The sequence below is a fragment of the Mirounga angustirostris genome, unplaced genomic scaffold (assembly GCF_029215605.1).
Source record: "Mirounga angustirostris isolate CCGP_5_RB_7025 unplaced genomic scaffold, mMirAng1.0.hap1 SCAF_1, whole genome shotgun sequence".
Lineage (NCBI taxonomy): Eukaryota > Metazoa > Chordata > Mammalia > Carnivora > Phocidae > Mirounga > Mirounga angustirostris.
The window spans coordinates 163,306,662-163,331,922 of record NW_026991709.1 but is presented as its reverse complement, the minus strand read 5'-3'; the positions used below and the strand labels follow the sequence as shown (position 1 = coordinate 163,331,922).

General features: G+C 41.0%; 1 protein-coding gene across 9 annotated transcripts in view; it reads right to left on the bottom strand.

The window, feature by feature from the left end:
- The window catches only part of TAMM41 (TAM41 mitochondrial translocator assembly and maintenance homolog), an 88,116-nt gene that overhangs the window by 61,013 nt on the left and 1,842 nt on the right, over positions 1 to 25,261 (bottom strand). For 4 of the 9 annotated variants that reach the window (XM_045861822.3, XM_064592262.1, XM_064592251.1 and 1 more), the window contains exons 2-4: positions 24,038 to 24,220; positions 21,555 to 21,647; positions 13,513 to 13,663 (exon numbers count right to left, since the gene is read on the bottom strand). In XM_045861822.3, coding sequence (XP_045717778.1) covers positions 13,513 to 13,663; positions 21,555 to 21,647; positions 24,038 to 24,220 — 427 coding nt within the window. Of the gene's footprint in view, positions 1 to 13,512; positions 13,664 to 16,189; positions 16,337 to 21,230; positions 21,341 to 21,554; positions 21,648 to 24,037; positions 24,221 to 25,261 lie in introns of those variants that run through there. The other 5 variants (XM_045861826.3, XM_064592271.1, XM_064592278.1 and 2 more) reach the window with 5 other exon arrangements.

Here is a 25,261-nt window from a genome sequence, read left to right as displayed (position 1 = left end):
TTTACTCAGCTTGAACCTCCTTGCTGTGTTTGTGCAAGGGCTTTTGCGGTACTTTATGAATATAAAGAACTTTATCTATCATATTTGGTAAGGGCAAGAGCACAGCGAGTGTTAAGAGTCCTAGTAAGACGAGGTTTACATTTAAGATGAACTTTTTGAAAGCAGATACCATTTGTTACATTGCAAGTGGTGAGAAATGAGGAACGTTACATTTGCCTATGGGATGGACTGAGCTGCAGAATAAACAGTTTTGAAGGACAAAGAGCCATTCCGACACAAATTTGAGGTGCCCTGGCCTGCTTATGCCACTGACAATGATAAGCAAGATGTGGAGGGAAAAAGACGATGAAATGTGCAAACTTGAGGGAATGCCTACTGGGCTAATGCGCATTCAAAAAAGGCTGGGTGCGTTGTGAGGGCCTCCCAGGTGAAGGCTGGCGAAAGCACTGTGACTGAAACTTTTCTTGGACAGTTAGAAAGTCATCCAGGAAAGCAGTGAGGTAGCAAGTGTAGGCAGGTACCCCAGATCCTGACAAATTCCCAGGGATCAGGTGACAGTGTAATTCGCCATTTGAACTAGGTTGCTTTTGAGGGTGAGGTGGGCATGATGAATAATTATACCAGGATAAGTAAAAACCGGGCAAACCCAAACATACGGTTACCCTTGCCAATTAATTTTCTTGGAGGGGGTGGCATGGGCAGGAGAGGGAATCATTGAAATTATTATGCGCCACAACAGATATTACTAAACCAAACTGTTGTTTTGTTTTGGAAAAAATACAGATACCCAATAGTATCTTTACTATCCTTCAGTAAGGAATAAAATATGCTGGGTTTTGAAGCTTCAGAGGACCAACTTATACTACAATTTTGTGGAAAGCAGCTGGGGACTGCAAGCTTCAGGAAAACAAACTTATAAACAGCCTCTGGAACCCAACGTTTGTGACATGAAGTTTGTTCAGGGAAGTGAGCAGAAGTGAGTTACAGTCATAACAAGCTGCCCCAATATGGACAAACTTATTTTTTCACTATTATTTTATTTTATTTTATTTTTTAAAGATTTTATTATTTATTTACTTGCCAGAGAGAGAGAGTGCGAGCACAAGCTGGGGGAGTGGCAGGCAGAGGGAGAAGCAGGCTCCTTGCTGAGCAAGGAGCCCGATGTGGAGCTCCATCCCAGGACCCGGGGATCCAGGACCCATGACCTGAGCCAAAGGCAGCCACTTAACTGACTGAGCCACCCAGGTGTCCCTATTTTATTTTTTTAAAGATTTTATTTGACACAGAGAGAGAGAGACAGAGAGCACAAACGGGGGAACAGTAGAGGGAGAAGCAGGCTCCCCGCTGAGCGGGGAGCCCAATGCGGGGCTTGATTCCAGGACCCCGAGACCATGACTTGAGCTGAAGGCAGTCGCTTAGCCCACTGAGCCACCCAGGCGCCCCTTTTCACTATTATTTTAAAGGGAAAGAGAGTTATATAGTTAAATTCTGGGGTGACTGCTAGAGAGGGTTTAGAGAAATTGGTTCTTTCACATAATACTGGTAAAATCCTTTGGAAAGCAGTGGATGAAACAACCCCATCTCCAGCTTAAAAAAACAGACCCAAACAGAGGTCCCGAGGTAATGTTCGCTGAGCATCTGGTAAGTGCCAGGCACTGCTGCAAGTGCTTTGCTGTATTCATTTAATCCACACATCTCTGTCCCCTCAGAGAGATACTATTCTATCCCCATTTAGCATCAGGGCAACAAAGACGGAGATGAAATCACCTACCTGAGATTTCCCAGTAAGTAGGTGAATATACTGCATACATACAACCGTTCACTGAGGCACTATTTATAATACTGAAACACTGGAAGCAGCCCCAACGTCGAACAGCAGAGGAATGGGTAAGTTACAACGGTACTTCCATACCCTACCATGGAACAGTGTGCAACCATTAAAAATTACAATAATCATACACAGCAAGGTGGAAAATGATCATATAATAGTAAGAAACTAACACACAAAAGTACAACAAGAAAACAACTTGGTATAAAAAGAGGAAAAATGAGACAAAAAGATTACATAAAAATGTTTTTGCTCTAATAAGTACACATTTATTGTGGGCTTTTTGGGGAGTGTGTGCGCCTTACGCTGTTATCTCGTTTAGTCCTAGCAAAGCCTCCTAAAGAAGGTATTAAGTATTCCCAATTTTATAGATGAGGAGATTGAGGTGCAAAGGTCCACCTCTGGGATCGAGGTAGTGACATTTTCAGTGACTAGTATTACTCTACTTTGCAGTTTTCCTTCATTTCCTTCACTTCTATAATGTTGGCATATTACTTCTAGCCTTTTTAAATAGATGCATGGGGTGCACAGACGTGCTAACTTGGCAAATATGCATGGAGAGGAAGCTGGGTTAACTTTTAATCGTGTAAATCCTTAGGCTTTTATTTAGAGCCTATAAATGGATTCTATCAATCTTGGAAGGGATAAAATGTCATCCAACTCTGAACCCAACATGGCTGGCTCTGACGTGAAAGATCAGTTTGTATCACCGTTGAGTTCTAAACATGTGTGTCATTTTTCTTCTTCTTGTACATTCAACAGGGAGTTCTTACATTTTAGATAGTAACTTTCTAAGAGTGGCTGTATTTTACCAAAATGTAAAAGCAAACTAATCCAAAGCCTCCCCCAAAGAGCATCTGCATGTCCTGATTAAAGGGCCTGGAAAATACTCTGGACTCTGAGAACAAGGACTGGGGCTTATTCATCCCTGTATCTCCAGCTCCTTGTGCACTGCCTGGCACATGGAAGGCGCATCAATAATGTCTGCTGAATTGAATTTCTCCAACTGCTGTGCAGCCGAACTAGCTCAGCCACAGGGAACAGCAAGAAAATGGGCTTATTACCCATTTCTTCAGAACAAAATGAATAAAATTGTGGGCACAGCATGACCCAGCATTTTGATCATAAGAATCAATTTTTCTTACCTCCAGAGATGTTTGCAACAAAACACAGGGATTGAGAAAAACCAACTGCTGACTTTTATTTTATTTTATACCTCTACTGGTAAGTTTAACTCTTGACTGCTCAAGCCAGAAAACTGCCAGTCTAATAACAATGGGTGACCAAAAGGATAATTTCTCTTCGACTTTGAAATGCAATAAACCCAGAGGCTTGTAAAGCATCTATAGTTGGCCCGCTCTGTGATTCCAGCATGCTGCCAATGGCCAAGGGCCTTATTATGAACGTAGGGATGTAAGGGGCTGCACTGTCCAGTGGAAAGGGCCTGGCTTTCAAGTCTGGCAGTGTCCCAGGGTAACTGGAGATTAACCCTTCTGAGTCAGTCCTCTTACCTGTAAAATGGCTGTAACCATCACACTGACTTCACAAGGTTATTTTTAGATTTAAATGAGTAAAGGCAGTAGTGAATGTTTTGTAAATAGTAAAGCAGATAGTCCTGTTGCTATGATATGCATATGGGATGGGGAAAGGATAGGGGGTAGAGGAAGCCCTAAGTCTTTGAAAATAATAACTGGCTAACTTTTCCCCTCTTAAACTCCTTGCAATACTGCTGTTATTTCAGTTCGATAAATATTTGGGCGGCTAGTAAGTACCAGGAGCTGTGCCAGATATTGGAGATATAAAGATCTTTGCCCTACCTGAGGCAGGAAGTGCTATGAAAACAGATCATTTCAGTGTGGGTTACAGAAGTGGGTATTTCTAACGTGGTAGTGTTTTTTAAGAATAGTAGCCCAAACTGGATGTTGATATGGCAGAATAATATTCATTTTTAAAAAAGATTTATGTACTTATTTGAGAGAGAGAGAGAGAAAGTGCGCACCCCAGGGGGGAGGGGCAGAGGGACAGAAACTCAAGCCGACTCCGTGCTGAGCTTGGAGCCTTATGCAGGGCTTGATCTCATGACCCTGAGATCATCACCTGAGCCAAAATCAAGAGTCAGATGCTCAACCAACTGAGCCATCTGGGTGCCCCAAATAATATTCATTTTTTTTTAAGATTTTATTTATTTATTTAAGAGAGAGAGAGAGAGAGAGCATGAGCAGGGGGAGGGAGAGAAGGAGAGGGAGAAGCAGACTCCCTGCTGAGCAGGGAGCCTGATGTGGGACTCGATCCCAGGCCCCTGAGATCACATGACCTGAGCCAAAGGCAGACGCTTGACCAACTGAGCCACCCAGGTGGCCCTAATATTCATTTTTTAACAGCTTTTAAAAAAGATATAATTCATATACCATATAATTCACCCATGTAAAATATACAATTTTTTTAGTATTTTTAGTATGTTAAAGGGTTATGCAACCATCTAATTTTAGAACATTTTGGCCTCCCAAAAAGAAACCCTGTACCCATTAGCAGGCACACTCTGTCTCCCTCCATCCTTCCATCCCCAGCCCTAGACAAAGACTAATCTACTTTCCATATAGATATTAGATTTTCCTATTCTGGATATTTTATATAAATGGAATTGTACAATAAGTGGTCTTTTATGACTTAGTTCATCATATTGCAGCATGTATCAATACTCATTCCTGTTTATGGCTAAATAATATTCTACTGGATGGATATACCAGATTTTTTTAATCCATTCCTCATCTGCTAGACATTTGGGTTGTTTCCACTTTTTGGCTATTTATTATAACAAAGCTGTGATGAACATTTGTGTACAAGTTTTCGTATAGATATGTGTTCTCATTTCTCTTGAGTAGATACTTGAGAATAGAATTGCTGGGCTAAATGGTAACTCTATGTTTAATATCTTCAGGAACGGCTGAACTCTTTTTCTGAAACAGCTGCACATTTTACAATCAATCCTATCAACAATGCATGAGGGTTTCAATTTCTCTGCATCCTTGTCAACACTTGTTCTTTTTTATTATAGCCACTGTAGTGGGTATGAAGCACCATTTCTGGGGTTTTCACTGGCATTTCCCTAATGACTAATGATGTTGAGCATCTTTTTATGTGCTTACTTGCTATTTGTATACTTTCTTTGAAAACATGGCCATCAAATCTTTTGCCCATTTTAATATTGGGTTATTTGTCTTTTTATTGAATTCCAAGAATTCTTTATATATTCTGGTGTTATTCCTTATCAGATATACAATTTGTAAATCTCTTCTCCCAAGTTATTGGTTGCCTTTTCACCTTCTTGAGGGTATCGTTTGCAGCACAAAAGTTTAATTTTCAAACAGTTTTCCCATTTATCTATTTTTTTCTTTGTTGCTTGTGCTTTTGGTGTATATCTAAGAAACCACTGCCTAACCCAAAGTCACTCTGCTAAGAGCTCTATAGTTTTAGCTCTTACATTTAACTCTTACATCCTTAATCCATTTTGAGTTAATTTTGTGTACAGTATGAGAAAAGGGCCCTAAGTCATTCTTCTGTATGTATATAAAACAATACTTATTTTAACATAGATGACTAGGACAGTATTTCTAGGAGGCAGTCTACCACCCCATTCAAAATGCATTCCCCAAAATATCTCCAAGGCTGCAGAAAAGACACCATATCACACCACTTGCATGTGGAAGACAATGAGAGAAGAATAAATAGCTTTGGGGTGCCTGGGTGGCTCAGTCGGTTAAGCATCTGACTTCAGCTCAGGTCATGATCTTCGGATCCTGGGATAGAGCTGGGCATCAGGCTCCTGGCTCAGCAGGGAGTCTTGCTTCTCCTTCTCCCTCTGCCCCTCCCCCCACATCTCTCTTTCTCTCTCTCTCAGATAAATAAAATCTTAAAAAAAAAGAATAGCTGATGTACGTGGTGATACAAATTTGAATCACTTTTTTTCCCACACTTTAGTGAACACAAAGTGGATGAGTGTAGAAAGGGATAGGGAGGAATCAGGTTGACGATATTGGTTCAGGAAGGAACCAATATTACAGTCATTCATCCATTCATTCATTCCATATTTACTGAGCACCTAGAATGTGTCAGGTACCACTCTAAGGACTGCGGTAGGAGTGAACAAAACAAGACAAACATTTCTGCCCTTCACATTTTAGTAGTGGAACAAAGACAAACCAACCAACAAACAAATAAAATAACCAGTATTTCAGACAGTGCTATGGAGAGAACAAAGCAGAGAAAGATGACAGGACAGGGGTGGGGGGCAGCTAGGGAGGGAGGTGAGCCACCCAGGGACCTGGGGTCTGGGGAAAGCCTGTCCCAGGTACGGACCAGGAACGACACCCAACACCACAGACCCTTAGTAGAAGAGCAAAGGGTTCTAGAACCAGACCATCTGTGTTTGTTTGTTTATTTATTTATTTATTTTTTAGACCACCTGTGTTTAAGTCCTAGCTTGGTATTCATAAGCTACCTGACCCAAGGCAAGTTACTTAGCTTCTCTGGGCTTCAGTATCCTCAAATGTAAAATGGAAGCAATAACAGTAGGTAGTTTATAAGATTCAGGCATTAAATGAGTTAATACATATAAAACACTTAGAACAATATCTGACACACATTAAGTAATCCATAAACATTAAGAATTATTGACAATTAATATCCCTTCTGGAGTACTGCATTCTCAGAAATTAACCAGTGACTGAGCACAGAGTTCCAACTGAGCCTTCAGCAAAAGCTCAAGCTTGCCAAGCATAGAGAAATATGCTTCCAGATTACTGAAATAGTCAATCTCTAATACTCAAGTTATCCAATGACACCGCTTGCAAGGTTTCAGATGGTACGACTCTGGTGGAATAAATCTTAAAAGCTCTCCAGAGAAAAAGTTTCTTTACTGGCTTTTACTAGGATTCAGAAATGAAGATGTTTACTCACACTTCAGAGGGCTGGCACCCATTTCTAATTTTTTTTTCTCCAAGAATCACTCAACTGGCAACTTCCTCGTTTTGTCTGATTCCTAGAAGTAGCTGAGCTTGTGTTCAGACAATCTGGCGTTGAAAGAAACCCATTCTCTCTCTTACACAAGAGTGCTTGAAGGTGTTTTTCACTCCTCAAGGACAGGAAAGGGCCAAATGAATCCACCTGATCTAAGTGGATTCTAATGCCTGCTAATTTTTGTCAACATGTAACAAGTTTTGTAATTCTTGTAACTGACAACAAAATTGCATTTTGGAGAACATGTCCAAGGAAGTTAGTGGCCCCCTCGACCCCCTTACCCTACCAAACTAATTTCTCCAAAGTGATTCACAGCAGAGGCATTAATAAAACAATGATAAATGGAGCCAACCTGAGTGTCCGTCTATCACTAAATGAGCATTAATGGTGTCTCAACCTAAGAAAAACCTGTGTGGCCAGAAATAATATGTTAACAGTAATAAATAATAATACCAATCATTTTCTAAGCACCAACTATCAATGAGGTATGATGTTAGGGACTTTCATCTATATTATCTCATTGAAATCCTTATTACAAGACCGTTATTTTGTTTTACAGGTAAGAAGATGGGCTTCAAAATGTTCAAGCACGTCTAGAAAGCCGGTATTCAAACTCAGGTCTGACTGTGGTCTTTCCCTTTCTTTTGTTTATTACATCAAGTGGCTGTGTGAGTACAAACACGTATCTAAAATAACAACGAATAGCACTTACTGAGCATTTACTATGTGTCAGCCACTGTGTTAAGAACTTTGCATGTATCATTTAATTTAATCCATATAAAACCCTTCTTTAGAGATGAAGAAACTGAATCACAAGGAGCTAAGAAACTTGCCTGAAGGCAAAAAATTATGAGTGCAGCCAGGTTTTGAACCCAGACCTCTGACTCTAGAGCCCCAGCTTTTAAACACTTCCCTAATTCTGCCTTCCATGAAATAATATGTTTAAAAAAAAAACAAAAACAGAAGCAAGGTACAAAATAAGATACTTAATTTAAGAAGTTAAGGGTTGAATGTCAATTCTGCTCACAAGAATTTGTGCACTTCGCTGAGGTGCTACTCTGGTTCCGTTCTGTCCATCCAGCCAACAAAGATGGACAGAGTGCCTCTTTGTGCCACAGAACTGCTCCAGAGGCCAAGGGTGCGAGGCGGGCCGGGACACGGGTACAGCCTAACTAGACTCCTCTCCGCCTGGACGGCTCTCATGTGGGCTCTCCTCGTTGGGTCCTTACCCACTGGGGCTCAGTTCAAACGTCACCTCCCACCGAAGCCCTCCCTGGTTACACTAACATAAGCCACGTTCATCTTCCTCCCATTTGAACGCTGCCACAAGTCTGCTGTCTGACTTTTCAACTGGAATGAAAGCCCCACAATGGCAGGGATGATGCCTGCCTGATTTACCTCCTTCATCCACAGAGGTTAAAGAGTGCTTGGCATAGGAGACGCTCATCCTTATTTGCTCAGTGAGTAAGACTTTTCCCTGTTTTTAGTCTCCCTCCCTCCTGCACAGTGCTGGCAAGATGATCTTTCTACAGCAACAAATCTCATGCCATCTTGCAATGCTTGAAACCTCCTGTGGCTCCTAGTTGTGTACGGGATGTCAAATTCCAGTCTCGTTTAACTTTGTATTCAATGCCTTGTCTGGCCTGGCCAGGGCCTAACCTCTTGTCCAAAATACCTGAGAGGCAGTGAAATTAAATGGTGAAGAGCATGGGCTATAATTCCAGCTCTACCACCTACGAACCCACCAGACAGATTTGGGCCTCCGTTTTCCCATCTTAAAATGGGGCAATAAATCAGCATGCAAATCAAAGGAGGGCTGAGAGGATTAAACTAGTTATTAGATCAAAAGTATTGAGAGTTTTTCCTGGCACATAACAATAAGTACTATTTTCTCCTGCCATGAGCCATGGACTTCAGTCACATCAATCCATTCCTGATTCCCTAAACAAGCCGTGTTCTTTCACACTCCCTGTCTTTTCTATACGTGTTGTTTTTTAAGTCTATCATTGACTCACTATGACTGCATATTTATTAATGTGAAGTTCTTTAGAGCAGAAATTATAGCTTTAATTCTTCATGAGGTATGGGACGCTGATTCATTTGATAAATGTTAAACCAGGATCATTATGTAAAATTAGTCATTTTAATGGTTTGTACTTACATGAGAAAGGTCAAGGTGACCCTTTAAAGCTCATTTGGTTTTCCTTTTCTGTTTACTTAAATGCTGACTTCTAAGAATAACTGAAGGATTAGAAAGCTTTCTCCTCCCCAATTTTGCAGGCTCTCATCTTCCACCTACTCCTTTCTCACCATCATTTACAGCAATGTCATCAATACCAACCCCAAGGCAGTCAAAATGATCCTTAAATACTATATAAAACGTAAGGGGTTATTATTACTACTAGTAATACAGACAGATCTTGCCTCTGCTAGTAACTACTGGCAGGAACTTGTCTAATAACATGGAGAGATGCTGTTTCCTGTCTCCCCAGCCCTACCCCCTTCCAGGGAGAAATGCTAACCTACGCAGGTTAGGAGCAACGTGTTATCTCTCGAGTGGAAAATAAATGTCAAAGTTGTAAATAAAAATGAGATTGGTGGGTAATTTGTAGTTTAGAATATTCTGGGGGCTTGGGAGGTTTGGCAACAGGGTAGAATCCAATCAGTTCAAGGATAATGGGTTCTCAGAAGTCTAGGAAAGAGAGGAGGAAAGGCTTGCCTTTCAACACATGGCCTGGGGCGGGTCTCATACCTATGAAAGGCATCTACCTGCAGGGCCTACATCCTTCCCTATCCTCACTATTCTACTCTAATTTCATTATATTACGGAGTAGGTAACCATTAATTATACAGTGTTCTGGCTTAGGAGCAGCATATAATGTTGTCTTAGTGGAAAAATATGTTCCCAGTTCTAAACAACTGGCATATAGAACGCTTTTTGGAAAGTGTCTCATTCATAAACTAGGGACTGCACAGAGTTGGAATCAGTTCCCTGTGGAGAGGATGTGCCAAGGGTCGTGTCCTAAGTTTTGCAGTATAAAGAAGCCAACCTCAGTGAAATGAGTAATGTAGGATCCTTGGCCAAATTCTCAGATCCAAGTCTGGGTTGAGCAATAAATAATATAATGGCAAGGGAGCAAGAGGAGACGAGATGAGAAATGGGAGAAACTGGAAGCCGAGAAAGCCGGAATCAGGCGCAGCAAGGATGGGACCTGCCTCTTAGGAAGCAACTCTCCCAGTCTGCCCTTCTCCCAGCAGTGCGGGGTGGACTCCTTGCCACCAATAGATCTGAACTCCGACAGCACCACTTTAGAGGGCCCTCCCTGCCTATCCAAGGTAGAGGTGGCCCTCCTCAGGATTTCTTTTCTTTTCTTCATTGCACTTACTGCTCTCTGAAATGACCTTTCTGCTTCCTGACTGTCTGCCTCTGCCTAAGGGAACATGAACCCCACAAGGAGTCTTACTCGTGTCAGGCTGAGCAGTGTACACCCGGGGCCTAGCGCGGCGTGTGGCACAGGAAGGCACGCGGGAAATATCTGTTCAACAGTCGTGTGAGGATTCAACGACGGAACCAATGATCGATTTATCTACAGATCCATCCTACCACCTTATCTACTCACCCACGCACCTACTGTGTCTGGTACAGCACTACGACACAGCAGCCCTTCATGACAATTATAAAAGCAGCAAAACAGACGATGATACCGCTATGAGTCAGCAAGCACTTACTCAACACTTTGTACGTGTCTCACAGTACAGGAGAAACCGGCATAAAACACAGCCCTCCCAGGAGGCAAAGCAAAAGTCAGCTACAGATTGATAGCAGCTTGCATGCCAACTTGAAGTCTGCTGAAAGGTAAAAGGCGGTTATGCCATTCGAGAAACTTCCTTAGTCCATGTTCAGAATTCATAGGAGCTCCTAGAAGCCACCTGACACTACGCTGATGTCGATCACTGGGGAGGAAATGGAGGAGTGGCAGTGGTGTGGGCAAAGTAGAAATTGGCTCTGCATCCAGGTATGCGGGGTGCCTTTGGAAAGCCCCAGGGCTCAGTAGCCAGGGTCCACATTGGCCAAGTCATCATGTCCATCCGTACCAAGCTGCAGAACAAGGAGCATGTGATTGAGGCCCTACGCAGGGCCAAGTTCAAGTTCCCTGGCTGCCAGAAGATCCACATCTCCAAGAAGTGGGGCTTTACTAAGTTTAATGCGGATGAATTTGAAGACATGGTGGCTGAAAAGCGGCTTATCCCAGATGGCTGTGGGGTCAAATACATCCCTAATCGTGGCCCCTTGGACAAATGGAGGGCTCTGCACTCATGAGAACCTCGGCACTGCCCCCTCCCGACTATTGCCCACCAATAAAACCTACTTCCTGTCAAAAAAACAAACAAACAAACCAATACCTCTTCCTTTTGACTTTATAATTGAATTAAAAAGTTTACCCTGGGGCACCTGGGTGGCTCAGTCAGCTGGACCTTGGACTCTTGGTTTCTGCTCAGATCTCAGGGTCACAGGATAGAGCCGCACCCCCCCCCCAATTGGGCTCCCTCCTCAGCCGGGGAGTCTGCTTCCCCTCTTTCTCTCCCTCTGCCCCTCCCCTTGTTTGTGCTCTCTCTTTCTCTAAGGTAGATAAATAAATCTTTAAAAAAAAAAAAAAAGAAATTGGCTCTGCATCATTCTCCCACAAAGTCAACCCTTCATAAAAGGTTTTGGGTCCATCTTTTTTCACAGGGGAGCAAGGGGAGGGAATCACCCTAATAGGGTGACCCGCTTTCCCCACACATTGCACGCAGGCCCATTCACTCTGGTACCTAGCCACAGCAGCCTCTGCCCCCCACCCCCCCACTTCCTGTTGAAAGGCAGGGATGCTGCCATGTGGAGCTGGAAGCGACCAAGACCGAGGTTACGTCACTTCCTTTCTCTCCAGTGTTGCGACCGCAGCTGTAGTCCTGCTAGCTGCATTTTGGGAAAAAGCCTGGAGAACAAGGCTTTTACGGTCTCTTTCAGCATTTTATTTCCATGAAATCTTATCTGTACATGGATTCAGAAAATGAGTAAACTCTTTTGCAATGTTTTCAGCATAGAGTTCTTTGACTCACACTTAAAAGTTGGGAAAGAAGACATTTACTTAAGACCGTGGTTTCAAACTGTTTTTTAAGTAGCAGGCTACTTTTTTGTAAATAAAATTCTACATGGATCCTTAATACATTAAACAGGAAGGATGAGGGGCTAGGGGCTCTATCTTCTCAGCTTTCCCCTCTCCCTTTGAAGGGGCCCCTGACATCTCTGAGGAACACACTGGTTTAAGGAGAGAGGGAAAGGAAGTTAAGATTTAGATAAATAAACTAATGAATGGGGAAGAAGGGAAAGCTTTTCCTTAATGGGCAAGGAGAGGTGAACTTGGAAAGTCGCCACTTTGTAACCATCGTAGTAAAGACTGGAGCAAGAATCATCAATTAATGCTCGATCTAAGAGGGAAAGTTTGATAAGAAGCAGGGGATTTGCTTCATTTTCAAATGTCTCACCACTGATTGCTTCTATTAGAAGAGGCAAAACTTTGCTTATCAGGCACACATCACTGGTCTGAGACTCAAAATGTGAATGTCATGTAAGACAAAGAAAGGCTAAGGAAGTGTTCCAGATTAAAAGATAGAAGAGACAGGGCATCTTAATAAATATGATCCTTGACTAGATTGTGTACTTGAGAGGAAAAGAACATCATTGGGACTACTGACAACATATGGACTATGGATCATCAATCTGATAAAAGTACTGTATCGGGACGCCTGGGTGGCTCAGCTGGTTAAGCAGCTGCCTTCGGCCCAGGTCATGATCCCAGGGTCCTGGAATCGAGTCCCACATGGGGCCCCTTGCTCAGCTGGGAATGTGCTTCTCCTTCTATCTCCTTCTGCTTGTGCTCTCTCTGTCAAATAAATAAAATCTTAAAAAAAAAAAAAAGTACTGTATCAGTGTGAAATTTCCTGAATTTGGTAACTGTGCTGTGGTTATGGAAGAGAATGTCCTTGTTCTTGGGGAACATATATTGGAAATATGTGGCCTGAAGGGGACAGGATATGTGTGAGCTACTCTCAAATAGTTCAGAAAAATAAAATACATAATACAGTATTTACAGGTACAGAGAGGGCAGTGGTTTTCTAAGTGGGATCCCTGGAGAAGCACTAGCATCATCCACTTGCTAGAAACACAAATTCTTAGGCTCCACCCCAGACCTGCCAAAGCAGCTGTGTGGGGGTGCGCCCAGTACCTCCAGGGGATTCTGATGCACACTCAAGTTGGAAAATCACCGGGACAAAGAGGATGATAACACAAATGTGGTGAAACATTAAAATTGGCAAAGTCAGGGAAAGGGCATATGAGAATTTTTGTATTATTAAAACTTTTCTGTCAGTTTGAAATTGTTTCAAAATGAAAATGAATAGTAACAACAAGACTATCCTGGGGTGATCTACATACAGATGTGGACAGAAAGAGCCCTTGGAGGCAAGGAGGCAAATCATGGGGTTCTTGCAGTCACCTGCACAGGAAGTGGCGGGATCCAGGAGCAGGGGGGCCGCAGCTCCAGTGTAGAGGAGCAGGATGTTTGTTTGCATGTTCTTCAAATAACATATCTCCTTCCTGCAGAAAATGTGAGCCCAAATCTACTAACCTGAATAAGAGAGTCCGGCGATCTCTATAAAGAGGTCTTCTTCAGAAAAGCTTTCGGGGAGCATGAGGAAAGCTGTGGTCACAGCACTCTTCAGATTTTTATCGAGGGCTGACCTAAGAGCAACATTCTCATTCATTGCTATGATTTTTACCTGCAAAAAAGCAGAACATTTAGAAGAAAAATGTCGAAGTGGACTATCGGTCAAGCTATGGGTTTACACATGCACTGGAACTATCCCAAACTCTTAGCCCTGAAGATCTTGGAATATTAGGCCAGTAGACACGAAATAATTATTATTCTAATAAGCAATCCCAAGGGTTTGTGTTTTATGCCAGAATTAAAGATATCATGATACAGGAAAGAAAACAAAATAAATACTTCTCTTAAATGAGGAAATTCTCCATGGGTTTTAAAAAAGAAGTCAGTATAAATGAAATAAACATCCTTTGGGAAATTTTGTATTTTTAAATTTTATAATCTCATTGTTATTTACTTAATTTTATGGTAGACAAAGGCATTTTACTTCTTTATTTAGAACTCACCTCTGTCCTTATCCATATATAACCTAAGCACTTCATGCTTTATTTTGAACTGATTTTGAACCTGACTAAGGAAAAAAGGAAAGGAAATTAGCTACAGTAGAAACAGTATGGGTTTGGGGGTAGGTATGGGCTCAGGTCTAGGTATTTACTAGCTGTGTGAAATTGGGCAAATTACTTAACTTCTCTGAACTTAAGTCCTCATCTATAAAATGGCGATAAATGTGCATCAAAGAATTGTTACAAAGATTGAATCAAATAATAAATGCAGAGCACCTAATGTACTAGTGAATGCCTTGATCAATAAAAAAGGATTTTTCTCCTGAATACACAGCAGAAGGTACTCTCTTTGACTTTCCTCAAATCCATTAAAATACAAATTGCTCAGTCTGTTCTGAGACTCTGTTTTGAAGACTGCACTGTAGTTAAGAAAATGTGTTCAAGACCCAGCTCCATCTCTTACTAGCTCTGTGACTAGGGCCATAATTCCTTATCAGTAAAATGGGGTTAATAACAGAATCAAATTGATAAGGTTGTTGGTTAGTGAGCTTCCTTCTGTGTCTTTGGGCGCAATACAAGCTTCCCTGGGCTAGAGATTCTCACCTTTAGCAAGCACCACAATCACTTGGGAGAGCTTGTTAAAATGCATATTATTAGGCCCATCCCCCAGTATTTCTGACTAGGAGATCTGAGTCAGGCCTGAAAATATACATTTCTAACAAGTTCCCAGGCGGTCCAGGAACCACATTTTGAGAACCACGGCTCTCAGGTATATATTTAGAAGTAGAAATGCCAAATGGCTCTTCAGAGTGGTTGGGCCAATTTACACTCTTGGTATAATCTTTTTAAACCATCAGGCTTAATCAGGCTTTAAATCAGTCAGGCCGCTTCTGACTGATTGTCTATAAACAAGGAAAGAGTCTACAAATCCCTAAAAAGGACCCTCACCTATCTGAAATGTATCCACCTTCTGTAAACCATTTAGTGCTGTCACCAAATCTTCCCCAATTCTAGAAAACAGGGCTCAAGTTGCTTTTTATCTGTCAAATAAAGATGATTTCTGAGAAAAATTAAGATGGCACTAAAAGACATATACTATCAAAAAAAAAAAGGCATACACTATCAGAAAACTAAATTAGAATTTTATTAGACAGCAAGGAGAAAGGCTGATGTATGTCTCAAAGTAGTTTCTTCTTTTTTTAACTGCCAAAAATGACAGTATAAAACATAACTATTTTATTAACTTAAGAGTCTAACTTCTATCTTCTACCTTTTGTCCCTACTTTTTTCTAAGGGAATATTTATAATACCCAAACCTCTCATATGGTAGGTAAGCCACTTTATTCAATACTACCAATTCCTCCCTTGTAATTACAGCACTTAATAGCCCTTAATTAAGCCTTTCAGCACTTGGGTGAGTTTAGTATTACTGCAATCATCTGCAGAAAGGAAAACGAAGGTGCAGTCCAGTAGCATGACTTGCCCAATGTTGCATAATGAGTTGATGGCAAAAATCAGGGTAACACCCTTATACTTGGCAGATCCAGCTCTAAATTTTTTGAATTATTCTCATGCATTCAGTTAGGTATCTGTTCTGGTTAACTTTTTTGTTATTGTTGTTCTGGTTAACTTCTTATCTTGAAAGATGATTAAAAGAAACGTGAAGTTCCTATATAACTCCAATGTTCATTCCTTGAATAACTTTCCCAGACTTTGTATTCCATATAGAATCACAGATCTAGGAGGGCAAGCTTCTCATCTTACCAATGGGGAAACTGAGGCCCAGAGGGTTAAAAGATCTTCCTTTGAGAAGTAGCGGCATACCAGTAGAAGGTCCCTGATTTACCCAGAGCTCTTTCTACCACCCTACAAAGCCTGTTTACTTCCAAATTCCTGTTCTTCATCCTCAACCAGGTCCTGCTCAATAATTCTTCGTCCTCTCTCTTTTTGGTGGCTTTTACAGAAACTCAGTGAAAACAGAAGTTATTCTGAGATGCTAACAAATGAGAGTAAGTTTGGGGAAATCTTCTTATTTAAAGCAATACACTTATTCTCCCAGAAAGTCATTCTATTTCGGTTGTAAAAAAGCAGTCTGTTTGCTATTTAAGTTAAGAGAGTAAAAATAAAAGCATCCTTACTCAAAGGAAAAATGTCAATTCAGAAGACTGCAACTGTGCTGATCTGGCTCTCCAGTGTAAGGTGACCTAGGCACTTGTCTCGGCAGCACTGTTATTTGTGGTTCAGAGTGAAAAGCCAGTGAACTCTTGGGACACTGCCAGAGAGGCCTGGGAAAAAAAGAAAGTCCTCAGATTTGTGAATAGCTGTTTGTATCTGACTGGGAATGCCCCAACCTGAACCGTATAGATAGCATTAACACTGCCAAGGGGAAAATCGTTACTGGAGAGAGGAAGGGGTAAAGCTTGAAGGGACTTTCAACTTGAGAGATTTGTGAGTACCTTTCAAGATAGAAAAAAAAGAGTCACATGTGGTCTCCTCTATAATACAGTCACATGGAGACAGTCCTTGAATTGCAAACAGTGAAGTTATAGTCACAAAGAACAAGGCCCTACCTAGCCTTCAAACACTCAACCAGTAACCAAATGGCACTTCCCATAGAAGTTTTCCATTCCAAATGGTCAGAAAAGTTAATTTTTCTAAATGGTCACTGCTTGAGGACCAAGAAGAAACACTGAACATCCGAGTTGGATGAAACCTTATCATCTACCTGTTGGACTGTGGGTTCTTCCAGGGCCAGCAATGTGGTGTTATTTTTTTATTCTTTTAGCATCCACAGAGAAGAAACTTGTCTCTTGAATAAGTAAATTAATGGCTCAAATTTTGCATTTCAAAGGCTAGGGGCACAAACATTTGCTCACAGTCGGGCAGAGCCAAGACCAGTAAGTCAGGTCTTCCAGCTCTCTTTCAGGGATCTATAATACCACTGGGATTTTTCTAGCCACAAAAAGTAAATCAATGAAGTTATTATATGATAATAATTGCAAAACCGTGAATATACTAAAAACCACTGTACACTTTAAATGGTTGAATTGTATGATATATGAATTCTATCTCAATAATTTATGTTATAAAAAAGCTATATTACTAGCAAATAAAAGAAAAAATATTGGAATGAACACATTAAAATAAATTAAAATCCTCTTAACAAGGTAGCAAAATACTACTGTATGTCAATGAGAATGCTTTAAAAATTCAAGCCAAATTATCTATACACTAAAAACATGAAATACAAAAATCCAGACTTATGTTAAATAAATTAGGAAATGACTATTAATATTACTTTAGGGTTCTTTTGACTTAAAAAAGAACTGGCCACAAGATTCTATTAACTACTTTAAATTTCATGGCTCTTTTCTTGAAAAATGTCTTGGTAAGTGACTCAGAAACTTAAAACTGCACTAGAAATAAAAATGACTTATCTAACCTCAATTATGGGGTACGTTAATGGTAAAGTATGATAGAAATTTAATTTACACTCAATTTTTTTCCAAAAAGTCCATCTTTTTAAGCAAGGTACTCCTTTATATTTTGAAAATATTATTAATAAACTTTATTTTTTTAGAGTAGTTTTAGAGTCATAGCAAAACTGACTGGAAAATACAGAGAGTTCCCATACACCCTCTGTATATTCCTTTTAAAGACTTGAATTGGGAAATTCTGTTCTATTTGCAATATGGAAGACAATTTTAGAGCTTTAGACAATATAAAATACCTCTTTCTTTTAAAATATATAAAAACAAAGAATTTGTACTCATATTCTCACAATTCTAAGACCTTCACCTTTTTTTTTTTTGTCCACAAGGCTACCAACCCTGTCTTTTCATCAGATTTGTTCACGTTTGATTACTATTTGCTGCCATCTAGCGGTAAAAATAACTGGTTTAAAAATATCATTACCACTGACAATTCTGATTAGCAGTGATTTCCATGTGACAGGGAAAATGCAAATGGTGAAAGAGTTAATTCACCCATTTATAATTTCTTACCATGTGTTATGCTCAACACTTTCAAATGAGTCTTAAGATAGACTAATTTTCTTGAGTTATTAGTTTAGTAAGCTTGAAGAACAGTCATTGTTCTCAATAACATTTTCTTTCCCAAGTTAGCTGAGAAATGCAGTTTTTATCAAGATGACTGTAGCAGCTACTACTGGTCTTGAATTGCTGTTTTTATTTTATCAGGATATGTGACATTTAGATGAAATCTGAGGTCATTTCCAGTGCTAAATTCTGAGATTTCATGGCGTTTCATTTTCTAAAGCTTATTTAAAAGAAAAAAATTGAAATATTCCAAGCACAATGCATAGCACAGAGAATAATACAACATTTTCACATTCAAAATCTCATTTTATCTCAAAATAACTCTGAGATAGGCAAGGACAAAGAGAAAGGAATGATCATTTCCTGAGTATCTACTAAGTGCTAGGCATTTTAGATCTAGGCATTTCCCAAATGCCTTTTAAGGTTGATGTCGTCAGCCTAATCCAGAGAAGGATGTCCCAAGGCTCAGGGAAATTAAGTCACTGGTGCAGGGTCACATAGCTGGGGAGTGTCATAGCTGGGACCCAAACCCTACATCTGATTCTAAAACACCCCTGTTCTTTCCGGCTTTATCATTCTGCTTCCACTTGTCAACACCTTTGTGAGGGCAAGTACTGTATTGTTACTCCATCCTACAGATAAATTAACTGAGGTTCAAAAAGATAAAACAAGTTTCCTAAATTCACATAAACAGCTAACAAGTGGCAGGAATGAATAAGACCTAAGGCTTCTAATTCCGCTTTCATTACTATTCCCATTAAGCTACATATTTTGTAAATTTATTTTATTTTTAAATCTTTTTTATGTTTTTAAGTCATCTCTAATTACATCATGGGGCTTGAACTCACAACCCCGAGATCGAGAGTTGCACACTCCACTGACTGAGCCAGCCAGGTGCCCCCATATTTTATAAACTAAAAAAAAGAAAAAAGAAAGAAAAAAATTTGGAAGGAAAATTAATATTTACAAATTTTCAATTATTTCTATTCATTCAATTATTTTACTAATTATCCAGCTTTACTGGATTATCTTTATCCAGCTTAGAAATGAGAAATTCATTTACATAAATATGAAATTATTTTAGTAAGCCTATTGTTTCTGGACTTAATAAAAAATGTTTTACTGGGGTGCCTGAGTGGCTCAGACAGCTGAGTGGCCAACTCTTGATTCTGGCTCAGGTCATGATCTCAAGGTCCTGGTATAGAGCCTCAAGTCAGGCTCCACACTCAGTGGGAAGTCTGCTCCAGAATTCTCTGCCTCTCCCTCTGCCCCTCTTCCCGCTTGCACGCACATGCGCACACACATTCTCTCTCAAATAAATCTTTAAAAAAATGTTTTTACTGAAGTAAAAATTACATAGTGAAATGCACAAATCTAAAGAGTACAGCTTGACAAATTTTTATATATGGACATACCCATATACCTATTGCTCTCATCAAGTGTTTCTGGATGTTTTAATGAGCTACACCATTAAATTCTAAGTCCAGAAGCAAGGCAAGAGAACTGTGACCACCCGTGTATATTAATAGAGATTTGGGTGGGGGGAGGGGCAGAGGAGAGGGAGAGAGAATCTTAAGCAGGCTCCACACCCAGCACAGAGCCTGAGGCAGGGCTCGATCTCACGACCCTGAGATCATGACCTGAGCTGAAATTAAGAGTTGGATGCTTAACCGACTGAGCCACCCACGTGCTGCTCAACAGAGATTTTTATGACACAACCAAGTGAGGTAAGCTTGTATAAATCCCTAATTTTTTGCCATAACTGACAAAAAGGGGAGCAGCAGAATCACTCTTATGGGAGACATTTGAGAACAATCCATGTACCCTGTTTTGGGGCCTGAGACCCTCTAACAGCACAAAGAAAATTGTTCCCTGCTGTGAGATTAGCAACTGTTACTATTTCGCATAGTTCTTAAACTATGAAGACTCCTTCATAGAAAATAGGCTATATATATCTGCAAAAAAAAAAGGAACATAGGGCGCCTGGGTGGCTCAGTTGGTTAAGCGACTGCCTTCGGCTCAGGTCATGATCCTGGAGTCCCTGGATCGAGTCCCGCATCGGGCTCCCTGCTTGGCGGGGAGTCTGCTTCTCCCTCTGACCCTCCCCACTCTCATGTGCTCCCTCTCATTCTCTCTCAAATAAATAAATAAAATCTTAAAAAAAAAAAAAAAAGGAACATAATATGCAAATACAATGTCAAAAGTTCAAGTCCTGGGGCGCCTGGGTGGCTCAGTCGTTAAGTGTCTGCCTTTGGCTCAGGTCATGATCCCCGATCCCCGTGTCGGGCTCCCTGCTCGGCGGGAAGCCTGCTTCTCCCTCTCCCACTCCCCCTGCTTGTGTTCCCTCTCTCTGTGTGTCTCTTTCTGTCAAATAAATAAATAAAATCTTAAAAAAAAAAAAAGTTCAAGTCCTTTGGGGCGCCTGGGTGGCTCAGTCGGTTGGTTGTCCTCTTGATTTCAGCTTGGGTCATGATCTCAGGGTTGTTTGATGGAGTCCCGAGTCAGACTCTGGGCTCAGCAGGGAGTCTGCTTGAGATTCTCTCCCTCCCTCTCTGCTCCTCTCCCTGCGCGCTCTCTCTCTCTCTCTCAAATAATAAATAAATAAATCTTTTTTTTTTTTTAAAGATTTTATTTATTTATTTGACAGAGAGATAGAGAGAGAGAACAAGTACGCAGAGAGGAAGGCAGAGGGAGAGGGAGAAGCAGGCTCCCCGCTGAGCAGGGAGCCCGATGCGGGGCTCGATCCCAGGACCCTGGGATCATGACCCAAGCCGAAGGCAGCCGCTTAACCGACTGAGCCACCTAGGCACCCCATAAATAAATAAATCTTTAAAAAAAAAAAGTTCAAGCCCTTTCCACCTTTTTCCTGTTTTGTTTCTATTAAAACTCAGGGGGAAGCCTATCCCCCAGAGCCTCCTCTAGCAGCATCCTAAATGAAGGAAAGACTTTATAACAGGATCTCACCACTGGCCTGAGGACGGTAAGAAAGGGAATCAGAATCTACTCCCTTCTGAATGACTACCTGATTCATTCACTTATTCAACAAATGTTTTCTGAATGCTTACTATGTCCCAGGCACTGTCCCAGGCACGGCTGACAAAGCGTGCACCACGGCACTTACGTTCTGGAATGGTGATCTGGGTTATGCTGACAGAGGTTCCACTGAGGCACTGGGCACCTCTTCTGCCATCCTCCCAAGCCCAAATGCAGTGACTCTGAGCTTTATCCACTCCACAATTCGAGTATCCTTAGAGAGAAGGCAGGAGTAGCATGGGTAATATCTGGGTATTGTTTGGCACTAAATTCTATAGGGAGTAAAAGGAGTCTGAAATTCATTTCTGTTTCTTGGCGATCCATCTCATTGCAATCACACAGATCAAAGCAGGGTGCGGTTTAGAGAGGAGAGAAATCCCTAACTGTGGCAGCCAATAAGACACTTGCTCACCGGTTTTTGGAGTCGTCCAGCAACATATAAGCTATTCCAGTTGAGGAGATCTTCAATTAAAATGTTAGTGCTAATGACCCCATATTTGATAAGCTAGAAAAGAAAAGATATGGGCATGAAAGAGAGCAAAATACCACACTGTTGCTTTTGCAAATGCAAAATATAAGGAAAAAAATTTCTGACCAGAATAGCACGTTGCTTTCCAAAGCCACTTAAAATCTCTGCCTTGTGAAAACACACATCTCCACCAAACTCCTTCGCAAAGGATTAGTTTCCAAGACTGATTTGTCCCTCAGGGATGCGAGTTCAAGTGATCACTATCTTCACTCAGGCTCTTGTGATGTTAAAGGCACAAGGGCTCTTAGAGGCTATCTAGCACATATTGGTCCTCACTGAATTAGAAATAAAAACTGGGTCTGCACCACAGACAGTTTGAGAAGCAAAGATATAGTTCATACTTCTCATTTGAGAAATAAGCCTAATAAATGGCGTGCCCAAGGTGGCACCATTAGTAGCTGAGTAAAAACTAGGTCCCTGAATGTCGGTCTGGGCTTCCAATATTCATTTCATCACAGAGTACAAGACATTTTCTTTAAGTAGAAGTTTTCACCAACATCTTTTACATGGTGAATTTCTCTTTCACTATTAAGTATTTCCAACACTTTTATAATTACAAAGCCACATCCAAAAATTAAACATCTTTATCAGAGCTAAACACATGGAATTATGGCCAAGCTCATTTCAAAAGCAATTTGTACAAACCTTGAATGTAGTTGTTCCAGGTTACAGAATCTCATTTGCTTCAACAAATAACTTCAGACTCACTTTGCTAAACTTCAGTATCCCAACAGCCTTCTCAGGCTGCAAATATCTAAAAAGTAGCTAAAGAATTTCAATTAAAAAGTACAGTCCCTTTGGCATATAATTATGCCCCAACATTTGGTTACTGGAGCTTGTAATATGGTTTGAAACCACTAATTAGAGATAGGCTCAGCATAATACTAATTATGGAGAAAGAACAAAGCTACGTGTTTGGCATGACTAAAGTAGATGTGGAAAACTGCACTGAGCCACCATCTTCCCTCCAATCTGGACACAATACAGCAGAAAGCCCTTCTTAAGGCAGGCACATAACAGCTGGGAAGTAATGGAAACACCCCTGGCCCCCTGGAGGGGCCTCTCACGTTATAACTAGTTACACGACCTTCTGGAAGTCATGTCCATTCTCTGAATCCTCATTTCCTCAACTGCAAAATGCAGGTTGGAGCAGGATTAGACCTCAACCAGAAAAGTAAACATTTGGCCCAAATGCTATCCAGACATCACCAATCAATCAGAGTACTCATTCCCGCCAAGTTCAGACAGGTCTTCAAAATCCTTCCTAAGTCAGTACTCCAACCTCCTGCCCTTCCAAGCCTGGTTCATTGACCGGTAGTATCAGCATCACCTGGGAGCTCATCAAAAAATGCAAAATCTCAAGCTCCATTCCAGACCAATTGAATCATAATCTGTATTTCAACGAGATCCTCAGGCGATTCATCAGCACATCAAAGGAAAACTTCTCAAAGCCATCAGCAGCACAGAGCAGAACCGGCACAGCTGCTGGAACCTGTCTGTCAATGGCAGCCCAGCTCATCTCTAGGGGGTATATGACTTAGTCCCCCATTGGTCCTCTTAGGCTGCAGTCCTGCCCAGTTCTTGGCAGCTCTCTTAGAGACTGGGTCCCTTCGTGTGAAAGTTCGGCAGGGTTCCTGCCGTCAGCCAGCCCTCGGCTGGGATCTGTGCTTCTTATCTGCTCTCCAACAGGGAGATGGGATGCATCCTCAAATTCTACCCACTTGCTGGCACCAAGAGGTTCTTATCGCGTGGCATCACATGCTCTTGACTACCTGTGATACCCTCATCCTTAGTGGGCCTGAGTATTCGTCCCACTGACCAAACCAGTGGTTCTCAAAGCGTGTTTTCCAGACCAGCAGCATCAGCATGATTTGGAAGCTGTTAGAAATGCAAATCCTTGTTACTAAGGGAGTAAATCTTAAAAGTTCTCATCACAAGAGAAAAAAAAATGTAACTATGTGTGATGATGAATGTTAACTAAACTTATTGTGGTGGTAATCATCTTGCAATACATACATACATCAAATCATTACACTGTACACCCAAAACTAACACAATGTTATATAATTATATCTCAATTTAAAAAAAAAACAAACAAATCCTCAAACCTCACCCCAGACCTACGGAATCAGAAACTCTGGGGTGGGGCCTAGCAATCTGTGTGTCCAAGAGGCCCTCTAGGAGGTCTGATGCTCACTCAAATTTGAGAAGCACTGGCCAAAGGCAATAATTAAAGATAGTCTTTCTCAGTCACCTTTATTCAGCAGGAATGTAAACGTTTCCTGACTGCAAGAACATATACAGTCAGCTAGTATTCTAATATTTAATAACCGCCCAAGTTAAGACAAACATCCAAAGTCACTTACCCTACCATCACACATGACCAATGGATTATAGTAGACTCCAGCACCATAGTTATTCTGGATAGTGGTGATAATCTTGGGCCCCAAAACTTTTAGGAAAGAGTAATGGTTCCAATTTTTTTTCAGGTTCTTTGAATGCCATGCAACAGGGTCATCTACTGTGAAAACAAAGTCCAGCATGGCATTCTGGGAATGAAGAAAAGAGAATGATTTTAGTTTTAATTCCTCGAAAGGCATCTATATAGAGTGGAAAGCTCTAAAATTCTATGCCATTATGATTAAGAAATAGAGGACCTGAGCTGTCATCAGAAATTTAAGCAAGTCTCTGGAACCAGTCTGAGCTTGTTTTCATCAACACGCATAGTAATAACAATGCTTCCTCCATATGTATCGTCCTGCCGGCACTCTTCCAAATACTTCATATGTATCGTAGTTCCTTCTATCCTCAGAACAATCCTACAAGGTAGGTACTGATACTATCCCAATTTTATAGGAAAGGAAACCAAGGCACAGAGTAAGAACCATGCCCATGGACACAAAGCTAGTGAGCGGCAGACAGAATCTGGTTCCAAATTCTGAGTGCTGAACCTTATGCCACATGGCTTTCATCTAAATGTAGCTAAATGTGTTCCACTTTTCTTCCAGCTCAAATAACACAGGATGGATAAGCTCTGAAAAGCATTATGTCATAGGAAATAAGTTATTTTAACTCTTACTCATTCTCCAACCACTCACTGAGCACCTACAAGGAGCTCTGATAGATCCTGGGGTAGAGGTAAAGAAAGTCTACTGGGGAGAATAGACAAATTATCACTAAATGAACTTGATAGAGGAATGCAAAATGTACTAATTTCACTCAGAATGGGGTCAGAACAGAAATGAGAGATTTTGCTATGAAATTACATTCTTTTATCTGATAAATCTGAGTCTTGAAGAATGTGCAAGAGTTAAGCAGGCTTAGTGGAAGTATAGGGGGCAGGGAAGGGAGTCTTGCTAAAGGAAAGCACTCTTGTGGTTACAAGAGCTAGGCATGTTCTGGGTGCTGCATTTAGTTTGATATGCTGGAACAGAACACAACCAAGGGAGTCCAGAAAGGGAGGCTGGGTTGCCATGCTAAAAAATTTTCCTGCAGAAGCGCTCACTGGAGGGAAGGATGATTAAAGGTGGGGAACCACACAGGAGGCTAACAGCAAAACTCCGGGTGAGAAATGAAAAGACATTAAGTGA